At 39.0% G+C, this 18,602-nt stretch overlaps 1 protein-coding gene across 4 annotated transcripts in view; it reads right to left on the bottom strand.

Moving 5' to 3' along the window:
* The window catches only part of LOC133650444 (disks large homolog 4), a 181,269-nt gene that overhangs the window by 98,057 nt on the left and 64,610 nt on the right, over window positions 1-18,602 (bottom strand). For 2 of the 4 annotated variants that reach the window (XM_062047674.1, XM_062047675.1), the window contains exon 1: window positions 9,113-9,247. The exons of the other annotated variants lie outside the window; for them this stretch is intronic. In XM_062047674.1, coding sequence (XP_061903658.1) covers window positions 9,113-9,217 — 105 coding nt within the window. In that variant the 5' untranslated portion in view covers window positions 9,218-9,247. Of the gene's footprint in view, window positions 1-9,112; window positions 9,248-18,602 lie in introns of those variants that run through there. 4 annotated transcript variants of the gene reach the window in all.

The raw sequence follows: 18,602 nt of genomic DNA, 5'->3' as shown, positions 1-18,602 counted from the left end.
AGAACAGTGGAGCCTTTGTTTTCCTTCTTTTTTAAAAAAAAAAAAAAATCCAATGTCCCTGAAGTTGCAAAATTGGACCAACATTTACAGCAATGCAATAACTTAGTGCCTGTTTTGCTTTTAATTTGTCTTTCTGCAGCTTTGTTTCCCTTGTAACACTACTTCCAAAAGAATGAATGAACAGCTTCAACAAGGGGTGTTTGGAGAATAAGAACTATACAGTGGTACCTCAATTCACTTTGTGACGGAGCTCTTAACTCAAAACACTTGTAAATCAATGTCTACCATTGGAATAAGGTGAAACCAATTCAAATGGTGCTTGGTCACCCCAAAACATTTGACACGTAACATGACGTTTAAAAAGAACACAATTTTAGATAAGAAATATTGTAATAGAAGTAGCTTCTATAGAATGTACTACTGTAACAACTACAGTAGTTTTACAAAGTAATGTATAGTGGTTCTAGGTTCCGTTATTGCCTCATCCCTCACTTAAAGCGTTAGTAAAGAATGCATGAAGAATGCACCATCCACTGATAGGACCTGATAAGTGAGAACGAGAAAGAAATGATACAGTATTATCTGCTCACAGATGCTGCCCGGTGGTTGTTTGAGCAAACTGCTGCTAGCCCTGGATAGTCCCACTTCTTAATGATTTAGCCAAACGGAGGATTCTCACAGGAGTGAGGCAAAAATACAACCTTACCTACTGTAGTAAAAATGTACAGCATTTACCTGGGAGAGTGGACTTTCTTTGTCAAACACACCATCATCAGCTTCTCCACATTTTCATGAGTAAATGTCCACCATTTATACATTACTTTAACATTCTTGGTGACACACTCACTCTGGTTTTTGATGATTTAACGTTTTTAATTAAATGAATATCATCCACTTTTTCTTCTCAGGACTGTCCTTCACACTCAATTTATTCCTTCCCATGCAAAGTTATGTCCATCTCTTGCTATAAGCTAATGCTAGTGAGTAAGATCAGATGTTTTGGTCGAATCTTACGGGGTTCACTGTGAAAGTTGCTATGCCAACTAATTGTAATAACCAACTGCTTGTACTGTAACTCATATTTATGCCTGCAACTTATGTGTCAATCAATCAATCAATCAATGTTTATCTATATAGCCCTAAATCACAAAAGTCTCAAAGGGCTGCACAAGCCACAGCGACATCCTCGGCACAGAGCCCACACAAGGGACGTCGATGTGAATGACTATGAGAAACCTTGGGGAGGATCGCATATGTAGTTAACCCCCCCTCTAAGTACAGTCCCTAGTGGATCCAACATAACAGTGAGAGTCCAGTCCATAGTGGGGCCAGCAGAAGACCATCCCGAGCGGAGACAGGTCAGTAGCGCAGAGACGTCCCCAACCGATGCACAGGCGAGTGGTCCACCCCGGGTTTCAGCTCTGGACATCCAGCACCTCATCCATGGTCACCGGAACCGGAATAACCCAGCGAGGGGGCAGAGGAGAAAAGAAAACGGCAGATCAACTGGTCTAAAAAAGGGGGGTCTATTTAAAGGCTAGAGTATACAAATGAGTTTTAAGATGGGACTTAAATGTTTCTAATGAGGTAGCATCTCTAACTGTTACCGGGAGGGCATTCCATAGTACTGGAGCCCAAACAGAAAACGCTCTGTAGCCCGCAGACTTTTTTTGGGCTCTGGGAATCACTAATAAGCCGGAGTTCTTTGTCGTTTAATTTAGTTTTACATGAGTAGTTCACCTCTTTTTACACTTGTGACAGTTAAGCACGTAAATAGTGCAAGGTACATCTTTGCATTTTTATCATTAAAGTTAAGACACTTGCATAACCATTATTGTTAAATATACAGTACCGTGCAAAAGGCATTTAAATGAGTTGTTTTAGCAATCATTTCATTAAGAAAACTGAATCGTTAACCAAATTAAATTAAATAATACATTGTGGAGTGCATTTCTGTTTTTTTGTCCATCTGTTTGTTAGCTGGCCACTTCCTGGTTAATTTATTGCAAACTACTGAAGGTTTACACGCTTTGAAAATAAACAAAACTTACAATAAGAGTTGGGTATTTTTTAGTGCAACTGGAAATGTGTCAGTCTTATTTTCTGTGTCTAAATATGAGATTGTGTTTGCAGGGCAAAAATGCTGCATAAATCGTGGCGAGTCAACAATTGGATACATTTTGATGAATAACAGGGCTCTATTGTGAATGATTAAAGCAAAAGGCAAATGTGTATATGCTTGTATGATGTGTTTTTCACTGCTAAATCAGCTCTAAGAACAGAGCTGAACCACCACTTCTCAGAAGACAGCTTTGTGTAACAAAAAACCCCCAAAAAAACAGAGTTTTCCTCATATCTTAAAATAAAAGATGGGGCTCTGCCTACTATATGTCAGTCAGCTATAGACATCATTTTGGTTTTTTTTTTAAGCGAATAAGCTAACCTAACATGATCTGCAATTTAGCTCACATAGCTATGCTATTATTGTTAATGTTTGTGACCTGTCCCTCTCCGTAATGTAACATTGTTTAATTATATTTGTCATCTGGACAAATGTAGTGTATTAAGTAAAAAAGTCCAAGTGCACAATGGCGCTTCTTGCAGACACACTCTTTGTCGGAGACATCCATCCATTTTTTAACGCTTGTCCGGAAGGCGGGGTACACCCTGGACAAGTGGCCACCTCATGGCAGGGCCAACACAGATAGACAGACAACATTCACACTCGCATGGGAGGAACCCACACAGTCACGGGGAGAACATGCAAACTCCACACAGAAAGACCCAGAGCCTGGGGATCGAACCCGGGACCTTCGTATTGTGAGGCACACACACTAACAACTGTTTCACTGTGCTGCTCTTGTCGGAGACAATCATTGCTAATTAGCATTAAAGCTACAGATGCACAAAATGGCATGTTCCCACTACTAGGGCTAACTAAAGACACTTTTAAACTGTCTTCATTCCAAAATGAATATTAAAAAATATATATATGCACGGGAAATTTAAAGAGGACCTATGATGCAATGTTTTAATCTTACAGACGGATCTGTGTGTTTATTTCCGTACCTGACAGTTTCAGCTAAACTGTGGCTTTTTTTAGGCGTTGTCATGTGACAACCTCTGAGGAACGACACAGTTGAATACAAAATTGCATATTTCTTTGAAGACCTAATTAACCTAATTGGACTAGGACAGGGGTCGGCAACCCAAAATGTTGAAAGAGCCATATTGGACCAAAAAACAAAAACAAATCTGTCTGGAGCCGCAAAAAATTAAAAGCCATATTACATGTGTCATGAGATATACATTTAATTAAGAGGACTTAAAGGAAACTAAATTAGCTCAAATATAGCTACAAATGAGGCATAATGATGCAATATGTACATATAGCTAGCCTAAATAGCATGTTTGCATCGATTAGCTTGCAGTCATGCAGTGACCAAATATGTCTGATTAGCACTCCACACAAGTCAACAACATCAACAAAACTCACCTTTGTGCACTCAAGTACAACGTTAAAAGTGTGGTGGACAAAATGAGACAGAAAAATAAGTGGCATAAAACACGTCCTAGGAAGTCGGAGAAAGTTATGCATGTAAACAGACTATACGGTGAGTTCAAGGACCGCCAAAATAAGTAGGACAAAACGGCGCTCGCCAAATACTTGAATCAGTGAAGCATATTTAATATAAACAGTGTGATTTATAACAATTACGGAGGTTTGTGTCATGTTTGTCCTCCTACAGAAACCATACTAAAACCAAAAAATTGATTTTTTTCCCCTCATCTTTTTCCATTCTTCATACATTTTTGAAAAATCTCCAGAGAGCCACTAGGGCGGCGCTAAAGAGCCGCATGCGGCTCTAGAGCCGCGGGTTGCCGACCCCCGGACTAGGACCAATGAGGTTTTTCCCTTTTTTTTGACTTAGAAATGTTGTTACAATGTCGAATACTCATGTTAAAAGACTAAAATCACAAGATTCATGTGTTTTGGCATGAGCTTGCACGCGGTTTTGGATGCATCTGTTCAGCGCTATGTTTTGTTGTATTTTTTTCAACAGTGGGCCGCCATTTGTGATGTCACAGATAGACAGATGTGTGTCATTGCTTCTCGTTTCATGCACTCCTGCCTGCTCTGATATCTATAAGATAAATACTTTCAAGTGTATTTGTTCACAACATTTTACACAGGACTGTTTTGTCAACATGGGCGAGTATGAAAAGACAGGGCCATGCCATATTACTACTTCCATCCATCCATTTTCTACCGATTGTCCCTTTGGTTTGAGGAAACACAAGAGAAAAGATAGGATAAAGTATTATTTTTATTTAATCGTGGTATGCGCACATAAACACCGACGTGTGACATGCAGTGAGATAAATGCAGGTAAATGCAACTTTTTTATGCGGTACTGTGTGCCACACAGCGTGTACCTAATGTTGTTGCCGATTAATCGTTTTTATTTACCAGGGTTGTACGGCATACCGGTACTAATTAAGTACTGCCGTACTTATGAATTAAAAATGGTACTATACTCACTTTGAAAAATACTGGTACCGTTTTTTTTTAACTGGTATGACGGCGTGCTGTTGTGTGACATTCCTGGTTTTACGAGCAGAGGAGCATGTTCGGCAACGCACACACACGGAGTACTTACAAGCAGAAACCGTGTGTAGGCAGAAAGGGTTAAAAGCTAACGATAAAGGTGAAGCTATAACTCTGAAATGCCGCTCAGCAAGAGGAGCTTTAAAACATGGCTGGCTAGCTAGCTAGTGGCTATCGTCCATACACAGTCACCAGTGTTTTAGCTACTTCTAAATCACTAATCTTTGCCTTCATGGTGACAAATAAACTATGTTTCTTACAAGTATTCTCCTGCAGGATGAGAAATAGCCAAACATGCTTCACTACACACTGTAGGAGAATACAATAGCTAACAGTTGACAGCAAGCCAGCGGTCCTGAATGTAAACAGAAGGGTGGGTCTACACAGGTATTGATTGTAATGATACCAGTGCAAGAGCCATATCAAGTCGATACTACATTGATTACATCAAGATTTTTTATCATCACAAAATCTTTTTTTCCTTTTTTTAATTTGTATTATGTTTATAAACTCAGGAAATACGTCTCTGGACACATGAGGACTTTAAATATGACCAATTTCTGACCTTGTAACTACTTGGCGTTTGATCGAATTTGTGATGATATCCAAAAATAATGTAAAGCATCCAAACAGCAGAAGAATAAGTGTTTATTAAACTTTAACAGAAGTGTAGATAGAACATGTTAAACAAATAACCAGATATTAACAGTGAATGAACAAGTGATGTAGATTAATAATCCGTTTTCTACCGCTTGTCCCTCATAATTTTGACAAAATAGAATGAGAAATGACAGAATATGTTACTGCATACGTCAGCAGCCAAATTGGGAGCTTTTCTTTGCTTACTTACTACCTAAAGAGAAGTTGTCTTGAATGTTCACTGTCTTATTTAAGGCCAAAATTGTTATTTGATTGCCATAAGAAAGGTATGTTTAATTTACTGTAAGATTTGTTGTCAAAATGATGCCAGTAATGCCATGTATGTGGCCCCCTTTATTTAGAAAAGTATCGAAATACATTTTGCTACCGGTACCAAAATATTGGTATTGGGACAACCCTAACATTTACTTTTTATGAAGTTAATTTTCGACCTTGTATGAAACAAAAAATAGCAGTGATGTTCTTCTTCAATGTGTATATTTAACAGTGTACATTTTCAAAATATACATTCTGATACTTTTGGAGAGGGAGGGGTATGGTTTCGTTTACAATCTAAAGGTAAATGCCTTCACTAACGAAGTGTTTGCAGACATAATCAGAAAGTGGGTTGAACATGTGACTGTGGAACATCATTTATGCAGAATTATTATCTAGAATTATCTAGACCAGGGGTCCCTAATCATTTTTTACACCAGGGACTGGTTTAATGTAGGCATTATTTTTACTGACTGGCCTTCCAAGTGTGGCATGTTGATGGTATATAATATATACAATTAATCCGAGTTGATGATATATACACCAGCAACCTGGACTGGACTGCTGATGAAAATTAGTCTTTGGCTGCAATCTGGCATGTTTACATTTTTAATGTTCATTAATGTGCATTGTCCCACGTAAATGGTGACTTCCTATCAGTAGTTTTAATATATAAGCCTACTAGTGTCTCTGGTAGGAGAGGCAAAAGTTTGGTCAGAAAAAATGTGGTTGTTTATAAATTATTTAATGTTTCTGTGCGGCCCGGTAGCAAATGAGTTACTTACAGGAACCGTTCCCCTGAACAATCATGGTAAAATCACTGATTTGGTGTTTTGTTTTTATCACTTTGCTGTCACCGCCATTTGAGTGACAGAGATATTCGCCAATCAGAATTGTTGAGCCTTTCCTCCTTTGCCTCCTGGCTAATCAAAAGTGTTTAAGGAAACAGCAAGTTTGTTTGCACTGCATTGGAGGCAGCCAGTACGCTAACAACAACTTGCTCCTGGGTAAAGGTTTTAATGGTGACTCGGCCTGGGCCGATAGTCAATAAGTCAATAAATTGAACAGTAAATGAAAATGAAGTCGGAATACTTTGCTGGGATCGATAAATTGCCATGTCCGTGTGTTTGTTTTCTTAGTCTCCCGTTTCAAACAGTGAGAAAGAGGTCTCACAGTTAGCATCGCTCTCAGAACCTGAGTGCGTTTATTTCACAGTAGATTTAACTGAACAGAGTGAGCCTTCTTTTCAGTCGTTCACAATCTTTATCTCGGTGGGCGGAGAGCAAGACCGCTTGCTTACACACACAGGAAGCATGTACAGAGAGCCTTGCTCCTCGCGGCCTCACTATAGTGAGAAGTTCCGCAAAGCAACAAAATGAAGAGAAAAAAAAATATGATTACAAAGCCAAATGTCCCGCTGTGGGTTCAGCTTCAACCCGGATGGGCAATATGAGCCCATCAACTCGGACAATCGAGGGAGAATAAAACAACAGAAAAAAGACAACCCAACGTAGTAGAAAAAATGCCTTTTAAGATGATTATTATTTATTTAAGTTAAAGGGAAACTGCACTTTTTGGAGAATTTTGCCTATCATTTATAATCATTATGTAAGACAAGAACACATATGTTTTTCTTTTTTTTTAAATGCATTCTAACTGATAAATAAATGCAATCAAAAGTCTGCTTACAATGGAGCCTATGTGAGTCACTCTATTCTGCCTATAAAGCGCTCTAATAAAACATCCAAACACCTATATCAAGATTGTATTTACAGTACATGCTGTAAGTATATACTGTATGTAATGTAGTTACAGGCATATTTATAAAAACATGTATTATTTACGTATTTTGATCATTTTAAGCATTCGGCAGCGTATTAATTTAAAAAACGCTTAACAACGTTGGCTTTTTCCTTCGACAACATCACTGATTACTACTCACTGCGGACATCATGAGAGCCAACAAACTTAATAAAACATCACTTACTGTACAATGTCTGCCCTCACTGGGATGCCGACTGCTAGGATGTTGATATATTCCCCCTTACATTTTGCTTACAGAAATGAGAGTCCTTTTCTTTTTTTTTTTTTGTATATTTATTTAGAATGACTAAAGGTTTATACCTTCCAATTACAGTACAATTATACAGTAATGAGAAATACAAGTTTATATCCTTTTAAATGGTTACTTGCCTTATTATATATTATGATTACATTACATTATAAACACAGTATAGTTTTTATCGGTTATTTCTTTAGTTTAAAAGTATGATGTAGACCTGTGGTTCTCAAACTTTTTTCACCAAGTACCACCTCAGAAAACACTTTTCCAGTACCACCATAATGACCAACATTAAAATACACTAACATTGTCAGCCTAAATATTATTTAAAACAAGGCAGAGTGTTTTTTAAACAAGTATAGTTAATGTTTTGGCCACAGCAGCATTACACACAGTTTGAACAGTAACACTGTGTTTTAATATTTAGACTTAGACAAACTTTAATGATACACAGGGGAAATTGTTCAAATTTAATTATGTGATTTATTGGCGTACCACTAAATGGATCCCGCGTACCAATAGTGGTACACAGACCACAGTTTGATGTAGACAAAAGCTCAGTGTCTGCATGAATCCAATTATTTTTAAAGGAAATTATTGCATATTGTTTTAATGTGTGACACCTTGAGAAAATAATATGTTGATTGAAGGTCTAAAAGTAAAGAAAGAAAAAAAAAATGGCAATTATATGACAGCCCTGTTATATAGGTCCATTTTTAGAAGAAAAAACATAGCAGGACTGTCACAATATGTTTTCATATTTACAAAAAGTAACGAACCATGACGTGTACGAGTTTGATATTCCTGGGTTCCCTTTCTGGGGGAAATATATTTCTGACAATAAAGTATAATGTAGTTTACACTTTTTTATATTGCCTATGTGCTGTTTTTCTGTGTGCACATATGAGAACAGACAGTGGACTAATACATATATCGTAACTGAATCAAAGTAGAATGGAGGGAACATACTGAAAATCACATCTAGGTAAAAATTAGATTTTTAACCCCAAAAAGTCAAAGTTTAAACTACAAATGCAAAACTAAATATAATAATTATATATTGTTGGGAATATAAAGCAGCCTGTCTGCTTCAGATTCCTCCTTGGGCTATGGAGAAAAAAGAGGAGGACCGTTCCAGTTATCTGATTCCGAGGAGGAATAAAGCCTCTCATATGCTCTCCCTGGTGATGAAGGCTATCTAAGTTGCTCTGGGCTAGACAAAGTGCATTTCCCAAGGTCAAAATCATGCAGTGCAGTTCTTCATCTCTGCTGTGATACAAACCTAAATGTGGACCAGTCAGCATGACGTTAGCCCTGAAGGACCTGGCCTAGACTGTGATGGAGATTTCATTCATGGCAGGGAACATAATGAAGCTACATAATAATAATAATAATAATAATAATATACAGCATGAAGCTATGTAAAAATACAACAATGCATATATGCTATAAATACACGCATCCCCTCCTCAATTGATCCGTGCAGGCAGCAATAAGCATTCAGCACTCAGGGGCTTCACCCTTACCTTGCACCCGAACATGAGCGACAGGGTCCGGTTGCTGCAGATGACCTTACATTGGCACATGACCGGCGAGAGACACTTTAAATTCCTGATATTAGGCAGAGACATCTGTCCAAAAGATCCACGCCGCTGCTCCGACGGCCGCCACTGCCGCGATCGAGATCACCGGAGAGCCGCGCGGAAGCTCGGAGTGGAAGTCGGGGGAGAAGGGGGCGGGGCCGGGCGGGGGGGTTGATAAACGGCGCGATGGCTGGTGGAAATGTGAAGGAACTCCTCTTCCTACTCAACTTTGTGCACGTTAGTCGCCTTGAAGACGTCATATTGATTGTGATTTACCCACGGCTGCAACGCCCCCGCCCCCGCCCCCTTTCCCCCCTCAATTGCTTCCTTCCCCTGCACTCTCTCTAGTAATCGAGCGTAACGTTTATAGTAAACTTGCAGTTGGATTGAGCATCCGTTTTTCTTATCTGCTGGTTCACAAGCAAAGGGTCAATATCGAGGGTATTTTCTTTTATTTTACACGCCGTGTCGCTGTGTTCGCGTCTAACGGGGCAGCTACGCCCCTTGTCGGAGTGTCAAATACAGCAGGAGCTGTCCGTGGTGCTGAAAGTGTCTACTTTAGTGATTGAGGTGAACCCCACTGTCACTCATTAGCACGCTCGCTCAAGGTTGTTGCCATCAAGCCTTTTATAAATGACTCCCAAAGTGTCCACACACACACACACACACACACACACACACACACACACACACACACACACACACACACACACACACACACACACACACACGTTCTTGTATTTGTTACCTGAGACCTCCGAAAAATGCCTACCTCTTTTGGACCACCTTTTCCAGATAAATAAAGATTTGTATTTACAACATTAATACAGCACGGTGGAACAGGGGTTAGTGCATGTGCCTCACAATACGAAGGTCCTGAGTAGTCCTGAGTTCAATCCCAGGCTCGGGATCTTTCTGTGTGGAGTGTGCATGTTCTCCGCGTGACCGCGTGGGTTCCCTCCGGGTACTCCGGCTTCCTCCCACCTCCAAAGACATGCACCCATGGGGATGGGTTGATTGGCAACACTAAATTGGCCTAGTGTGTGAATGTGAGTGTGAATGTTGTCTGTCTGTCTGTCTGTCTGTGTTGGCCCTGCGGTGAGGTGGCAACTTGTCCAGGGTGTACACCGCCTTCCGCCCGAATGCAGCTGAGATAGGCTCCAGCACCCCCCGCGAACACAAAAGGGACAATCCGTAGAAAATGGATGGATGGATGGATAATATACACATACTATGCAAATATAAAAAAGCTGGTAACACTTTAGTATGGGGAACACATATTCACCATCCACCACACTATTATGTTAGATCCACTATGGACTGGACTCTCACAATATTATGCTAGATCCACTCCATGTCCATTGCACCAGTCGCCAAGGTTTCTCATTGTCATCCCATTGGGTTGATTTTTTCTTGCCCTGATGTGGGATCTGAGCCGAGGATGTCGTTGTGGCTTATGCAGCCCTTTGAGACACTCTTGATTTAGGGCTATATAAGTAAACATTGATTGATTGATTGACAATTAATTAGTTGCTTATTAACATGCAAATTAGAACACATATTGGCTCTTAAATAGTCATCATTAAGTACTTATTAATGCCTTTTTCTGCATGGCCTTATTATACAACCAGTAAGCCATTAACTAAGAATCTTCCCTCATTAACCTCAGAATTATTGCTCATTAGTAACCCTAACCCTAACCCCAACCCTAACCCTTATATGTTCCCCAAGTATCCAAATAACTCTAAATTCATTCTTTGTTACTTTAATAAGTAACTAATTAATGGTGTATATGTTCCCCATACTAAAGTGTTACCAAAAAACTAGTTGTAAAAAATGAGTTGGATTTTCACCAAAAAAAGGTCACAATTTCAGAAGAAAAACTTAGAATTTTGGCAGTAATATAATAAAAGTCGTAATTTTACTCAATGAAAGTCAGAATTTTACAAGAAAAACTGAACATTTTTGCAATATTATGATAAAAGTTGGAATTTTACTCAATAACACTCGCCATTTTACAAGAAAAGCTTAAAAGTTTGGCAAATTTATGAAAATAGTCATCATTTTAAGTTTAAAGTACCAATGATTGTCACACACACACTAGGTGTGGTGAAATTAACCTCTGCATTTGACCCATCCCTGTGATGGGGTGTCTTGTCCAGGGTGTACCCCGCCTTCCGCCCAAATGCAGCTGAGATCCAGCACCCCCCGCGACCCCGAGGGGGCCAAGCGGTAGAAAATGGATGGATGGATTTGACCCATCCCCTTGTTCACCCCCTGGGAGTCGATGGGTGCAGTGAGCAGGGAATCATTTTTGGTGATTTAACCCACAATTCCAACCCTTGATGCTGATTGCCAAGCAGGGAGGTAATGGGTCCCATTTTTATAGTCTTTGGTATGACTCGGCCGGGGTTTGAACTCACAACCTACCGATCTCATGGCGGACACTCTAACCACAAGGCCACTACTCGACAAAAGTCACAATTTTATAAGAAAACTTTTAACAGCTTGGCAATAATTTTATAATAATCAGAATTTTACTTGGCAAAAATATGACAAAATACATAATTTTTCTCAAAATTGTTTTTCACTATTTTACAAGAACAATGGAAAAAATGGCAATATTGTGATAAAAGTCAGAATTGTATATGACAAATGTCACCATTTTGCATTAAAAAGTAATAATTTCACATAAAAAGTAATAATTTTACGAGAAAATATTGCAATATTACAGAAACAGAAAGAATATGAGAAATTGTTCCCAATTTTATAAGAAAAAAATCGACACATTTTGAGAAAAAGACTGCTTTTAATTAATTAATTTTTATTTTTTGTTTTGTAATTGGTTTTTAATCTTCATCATTTACTTCAAGTTATTACAGTATGTCTTTATATACAGATTTATTCTATTTTTTTAATACATTTTGGCCAAAGGGGGCGCAATTAAATTTCTTACACACACTTGTTATTACATATGTTGGCCAGAGGGGGAGCACTTAAAAATTGTACACACACTTGTTATTTCATATGTTGACCAGAGGGGGAGCACTTTTAAAACCGACACACAGTCAATTTGAAAAAATCCCTCCTTTTTGGGACCACCCTAAATTTGATAGATTTCACCACCAGGGGTGCAAATGAGACATTCTCTATTAGATGCAATGGTTTTCGCTATTGGGACCATGATTTCTGTCCTAACTTGTTCACCGGTCCTCATATGAAAGGTACTTTTCCTCGTTGATGTCTCAAGAAGGGCAGAAATACAAGAGCACACACACACACACACACACACACACACACACACACACACACACACACACGCACACACACACACACACACACACACACACACACACACACACACACACACACTGCATTAGGCTCCACTCACATACAGTGACATCTCGCTTAAGTGATTCACTGAAATGCTTCATGTGTTTTATCATTAAAAGTACTGAGTCACTGTGGAAGCTAGTAAATAAATAGTACAACAACAAGAAATACACAAAACAGTCGTGACATCTCGCTTCGAATATTTCAGCTTCACTTTATCGGGGATTTAAATAGAAATGTAAGCATATTCTAAAGTTTTTTGGTTTTAAATTAAGCATTTTCAAGCACAAAAAAGGCTAAATAAACTGATTAAACGCCGCCTCACGGAGCAGTATTGGATCAAAAGAGCACAAACGTGACCAAAAAGTGTCGAGGGTGCTAGCAATGAGGAAAAACTTTAAAAAAAAAAAGATCATGAATCGTTTTTTATTCCCTAGCTATGAAAAAATAATTAAGGATTCCTACTTAGCGGAAAGTAATTCATTGCGATTATGTCCACAACCAATCAACTGTATCACAGTTTCTGGTGTTACAGTTGAAATTGTTTTTACTGTAATGTTTATTTTACCCACATAAAACAGATGTTCAGAAATTGAAATATAATAATTTTCCAATTTAAAAAAAAAATCCGAAAACCCATCAGCAGGAGATAGCCTTCGACTTAGACTTAGACAAACTTTATTGATCCACAAGGGAAATTGTTCCACACAGTAGCTCAGTTACAAAGGATGGAAAGTGTAAGGATGGAAAGGATAATGCAGGTATAAAGGAGAAAAAAATGTACCGTAGTAGCAATATAAAATATAACATATATGTAATATTTACATATTATATATATATATATATGTATATATAGTATATGATACATACTGATTTATTATATTATATTATATTTGTATATAATATATACACTATATAACAATTACCATGTACAATATTACCGTATATGTAACAGCTGCAGCATAAAATAGAGTAGCTTCAGCAGAAAATATACATTATAAACAAAGAGAGGGAGCTAACATAGAAGCGGTCAGGTTATAGACAGATATCATCTATTGCTGTATGGCCAGTGATTATACAGCTGGATGGAGTGCAGAATGAAGGAGTTCTGGACAATATCTCAAATGGCTGTCTACTGAAAGTTTATACATTTTAAAAATACATTTAACTTACATTAAGGGCTGTTTTAAGTGCAACTGTAGAATATCACGGTTGAACTAATATTAAATCTGCATGAAAGTTACAGTCATAAAACATATAAAATTGTTTTTCAATTAAAATGATCATATTAATCTTACCAGAAAGCTCCACATTTGAAGCTACACTGGAGACTGATGTATGTGTGTATTTACTGTATTTACTGTACGTGGGTCTTGTATGTGCCTGTGCTGGCAGGGTGAGCCCACAGGGGGGAGTGAGAGAACCGGCTAGGTTACATTTAAATATTGTGCATTCATCTCAGGACTGACTGCGGCGCTGGGCTAGATGCTCCCAGGTGACGTCAACCACTAAAAAAAAAAAAAAGAATCCAATACACAGGCAGATACTACTCTCTGCCATGAAAGGCAGGGATATCCTGGCAAGTGTGCCGTAAAAAAAAGAAAAATAACGTGCGGGTCTGTGAAAGGAGGTCAATGTCCAAGGCAGGTGTCGTAAAATGTACGCTGCAGTTAACCAAACTGTCCGTCTGGTAGAGGACAGATAAGACATAAAGTAAATATGAATTATGATGTGTGTTGTACCCACTCAAGCCAAATGACGTCTTTCTCGTGGCATAAGAAACCCAGAGAGGACTTTTTGAACCCACATCTCGGTTGCCATGGATACGGCTTTGTTAAAGACAAAAGTCTGTCCTTGATGGCAGTAGTTAATGCATCCTAATGGAGGAGACGGGGCCTCCATGCGATGACTGTCCACTGTGAGTGAGTGAGTGAGCGTGTCGTGATGAGTAATGGACTTGCATTACTTACTTTCTTCAAAATCAAACGCTGGTGGGCACATTTATTTCCCACGGGTTCTCTTAACATGAGAAACCGCACAATTGTCGCATCAAACTCCACTAATGAACAAGTTACTAAGGAGACAACACACACACACACACACACATCCACTTAACACAACTGCAGCATCAAATATATTTCCATAATCTTCTGGGATCATGCGCTAACAGTCCAATCCAACACGATGGAACCTCAGATGCCACAAAACTAGCACTATTTAGAAACAGTTTTCCAAAAAAAGACATGGCTTCCGACGCGGATTTGAAAGCATCATCATGCGCGACGTCACGCCAGACGTCATCAAATCATCCTCAGCTCAGTGAGCAGCTAAAAGATTAACTCAAGTGTTTTTTTTTGTTTTCTCTGTGGCACTACAGAAGTGTACCAGTAGGCAAAAGATGAAAAAGTGTGATGATGACCATAGAACAGGAAACATGAACATACAGCCACATACAAAGGAGTCAAGCTACTCGGTACAGTATTAGCAATACAATTAAATGACTACAGTAGTACGTCAACTTACGAGCTTCATTGGTTCTGGGACAGAGCTCTTAACTCAAAACACTTGTAACTCAAATCAACGTCTCCCTTTGGAATGAACTGAAATCAAGCAGCACGGTGGTACAGGGGTTAGTGTGTGTGCCTCACAATATGAAGGTCCTGGGTTCAATCCTGGGGTCGGGATCTTTCTGTGTGGAGTTTGCATGTTCTCCCCGTGACTGCGTGGGTTTCCTCCTCCCACCTCCAAAGACATGCACCTGGGGATATGTTGATTGACAACACTAAATTGGCCCTAGTGTGTGAATGTGAGTGTGAATGTTGTGTGTCTATCTGTGTTGGCCCTGTGATGAGGTGGTGACTTGTCCAGGGTGTACCCCGCCTTCAGCCCGAATGCAGCTGAGATAAGCTCCAGCACCCCCCGCAACCCCGAAAGGGACAAGCGGTAGAAAATGGATGGATGGATGGATGGATGGATGGATGGATGAAATCTATTTAATTGAACTTCCCCCCAAAAAACATAATTTTAACATGTAATATGCCTTTTAAAAAGAAAAACTAACTTTTTGATAAACAATACAATACAATCTACTACTAACAACTAAAGTAGATTTATGAAATATTGTAATAATAATGTAAAACATGTACTTTGTTGAGCGGACATCTTTGGTATCTCCTTCCAGCTGCTTCTTCGTCAAACACACCATCAGCAGCTTTTCCATATTTTCCACCATTAATTTATTAACAATCATGGCTGGTGTTAGACTTATTCTGCTTCAATATGATGCAGACTAGCAGTTATACACTCAAATTGATTTGCCAAGTTGGCGACACTCTCTGTCATGTTTTTGATTATTTATTTCTTAAATTCAATGAATATCATCCACTTCTTATTCTCAGCGCTGTCCTTCACACGTACTTTCTTCCTTCCCATGGTTGGAAAACAAAGTTATGTCAATCTGTAGCTATAAGCTAATTGTTTTGGTAAGATATTAAGTTGAGCTACAACTGTATTAATAACATACACAGTGATATGCTAACATAACTACATTGATACACAACACATGTATTCATTCAAGAAATACCTATTCACACCACTTGGTGACACCACCCTACAAACAACTTCCTGTTTTTCAGGCATCTTCAAAGGTTAATTTTATTTTTATTGCATCTGGTTTATACTTGTATGACCCTTAACCGCTCCTTTCAGTAGAAGTGTGCTGTATTTTGGCCATAACGTATGTTGTGTTACTCCATTATACATGATTTTTCCTAAAATATTTTTTTTTCATGTTTAATTTTTAAATTGTATGTCTAACTAGACTGTGATCTACTAAGACTATGTGTACAATTAATAACAAGTGCAAAATGTTAAAGACCACCTTATTTAAACAGGGATGTTGTGTACTCTACTTTATGTAACCATGGAGACACACTTTTACTGCACATCTGTGTTCAAATATTCAAGGAACTTTATGCTACAACTAGTTGTGTATTACTTTGCTGTGGAACATGCAGCACACGCATTTAATCTGTACCAGCTATAGAAGTACAATCTAGGCAACTAACCTATTTTTAAAATGCCAAAGGTGTGTTTTTTCATGATGATATATTGTTATTATAGCTATACATATAGGTGTAATTATAATAATATATCTCCATGAAAAAACAAACACCATTAACCCTCAGAAGACAAAGGCTGACTTGTTTGTCGTTTTAGAAAATGTTTGCTCTATGTTGGCCATAAATACACCATTTCCAATGTTCAATTCTTTCACATATAGAGTATGGCAGTTATTCGACAATATCCCAAAGACAAACAGGACACATTTCCAGGGCATACAACATTTTGGATCTTCTTGTAAGTTATTTTGCGCACATCTCTTAATTAATTTCAGCCCTGAAAACATGTTTTTTTGGGGGTTTTTTTAAATGTCAACCCTTTGAAGGCATATACATCGTCCAGGGGTGACGAGGCTGCCTACAGGGAGGAGGTCCTGAAGCTGACGGCCTGGTCTTCAGAGAACAACCTCGCTCTCAACACCAGCAAGACCAGAGAAATCATCGTCGACTTCAGGAGGAGCAGCACCGACCCTGCCCCCCTCTACATCAACGGCGAGCGTGTGGAGGGGGTCCACACCTTCAGGTACCTTGGAGTCCACATCTCTAACGACTTTTCCTGGACAGTCAACACCACAGCAATCATCAAGAAGGCTCAGCATTGGCTACACTTCCTGAGAGTCCTCGGGAAGTACAACCTGAAGCCTGACCTGCTGCTGACCTTCTACCGCTCGTCCATCGAGAGCCTGCTGACCTACTGTATTACAGTATGGTACGGCAGCTGCACTGCAGCAGACAGGGAGAGGCTGCAAAGAGTGGTCAAGACGGCTCAAAAGATCATCGGCCGCCCTCTCCCCTCTCTGATGGACATCTACACCTCCCGCTGCCTCAACAGAGCCAGTGCCATCATCAAGGACAGCACCCACCCTGGCTCTGACCTGTTCCACCTGCTGCCCTCTGGGAAGCGCTACAGGTGCATTAAAACCAAAACGAACAGGCTAAAAAACAGCTTCTTCCCCAGGGCCATAACCACCCTGAACAGACTTCCCCATTGACCCTCATAACTGCCTTCTCTTCGGTGCAATAACCCATTCCACCAACCACCCTGTTTCATGTATATTCATGTACATATTCATTTCACCCTCTGTATAGAGTGTACACTTGTTTTATCGCACTGTATGGAATGGCCTCAATCTCGTTACCCTGCGTAATGACAATAAAGCTGATTCTGATTCTGATTCTGATTCTGATCAAAATATGTCGACGTCGTCAATTGCATAGCAAGTTATTTTACTAATTTAAACCTGTGACATTATCTGATGAAAATGTTTTCAAAAAGTTGAACATATTTCGAATATGTATTTTTTTGTTTTTGTTTAGGTCTGTAGTTTGAGATTTTTTCATTAAAGGAAAAAGTAATAAAAAAAAACTTAAAAACGATTGACTATTATCTCCTGTTTGACTTCGAAGATAATTAAAATCAAACATTGCCAGATTGTTAAACATGTTAAAACTAAGGAGTTATTAAAGTCCTATGATGCCAAAAAGCATGTTGATGGTAAATCTGTTCACGTAAAAGCACATTTTCAAGTCCATCCATCCATCCATTTTCTACCGCTTATTCCCTTAGGGGTCGCTACAATCGGGCGGAAGGCGGGGTACACCCTGGACAAGTCGCCACCTCATCGCAGGGCCAACACAGATAGACAGACAACATTCACACTCACATTCACACACTAGGGCCAATTTAGTGTTGCCAATCAACCTATCCCCCAGGTATCCACATTTTCAAGTCACCAAACGCTATTATTACTTTTACACCAATAGTAGTCATTTGAGCTGTCAGATGTAAGTAAGTCATTTTGTTGAAGGCAATATTGGCAAATATCAGTAGGAAACAATATATTCATTGTGAAAATGCATAAAAGGGCATTTCCCCCCCGAAATATATGACTCTAACAAACCAAAGAGACCACAAAGTCCACTGCAGAATACGCTGGCTTCTGGTAGAATATAAACTGAATTAAGCGTAAAGAAAATTA

Source organism: Entelurus aequoreus, linkage group LG05 (assembly GCF_033978785.1).
Source record: "Entelurus aequoreus isolate RoL-2023_Sb linkage group LG05, RoL_Eaeq_v1.1, whole genome shotgun sequence".
NCBI classification, from domain to species: Eukaryota; Metazoa; Chordata; class Actinopteri; order Syngnathiformes; family Syngnathidae; genus Entelurus; species Entelurus aequoreus.
The sequence above is the reverse complement of the archived record's forward strand: the minus strand, read 5'-3'. Positions and strand labels throughout refer to the sequence as shown.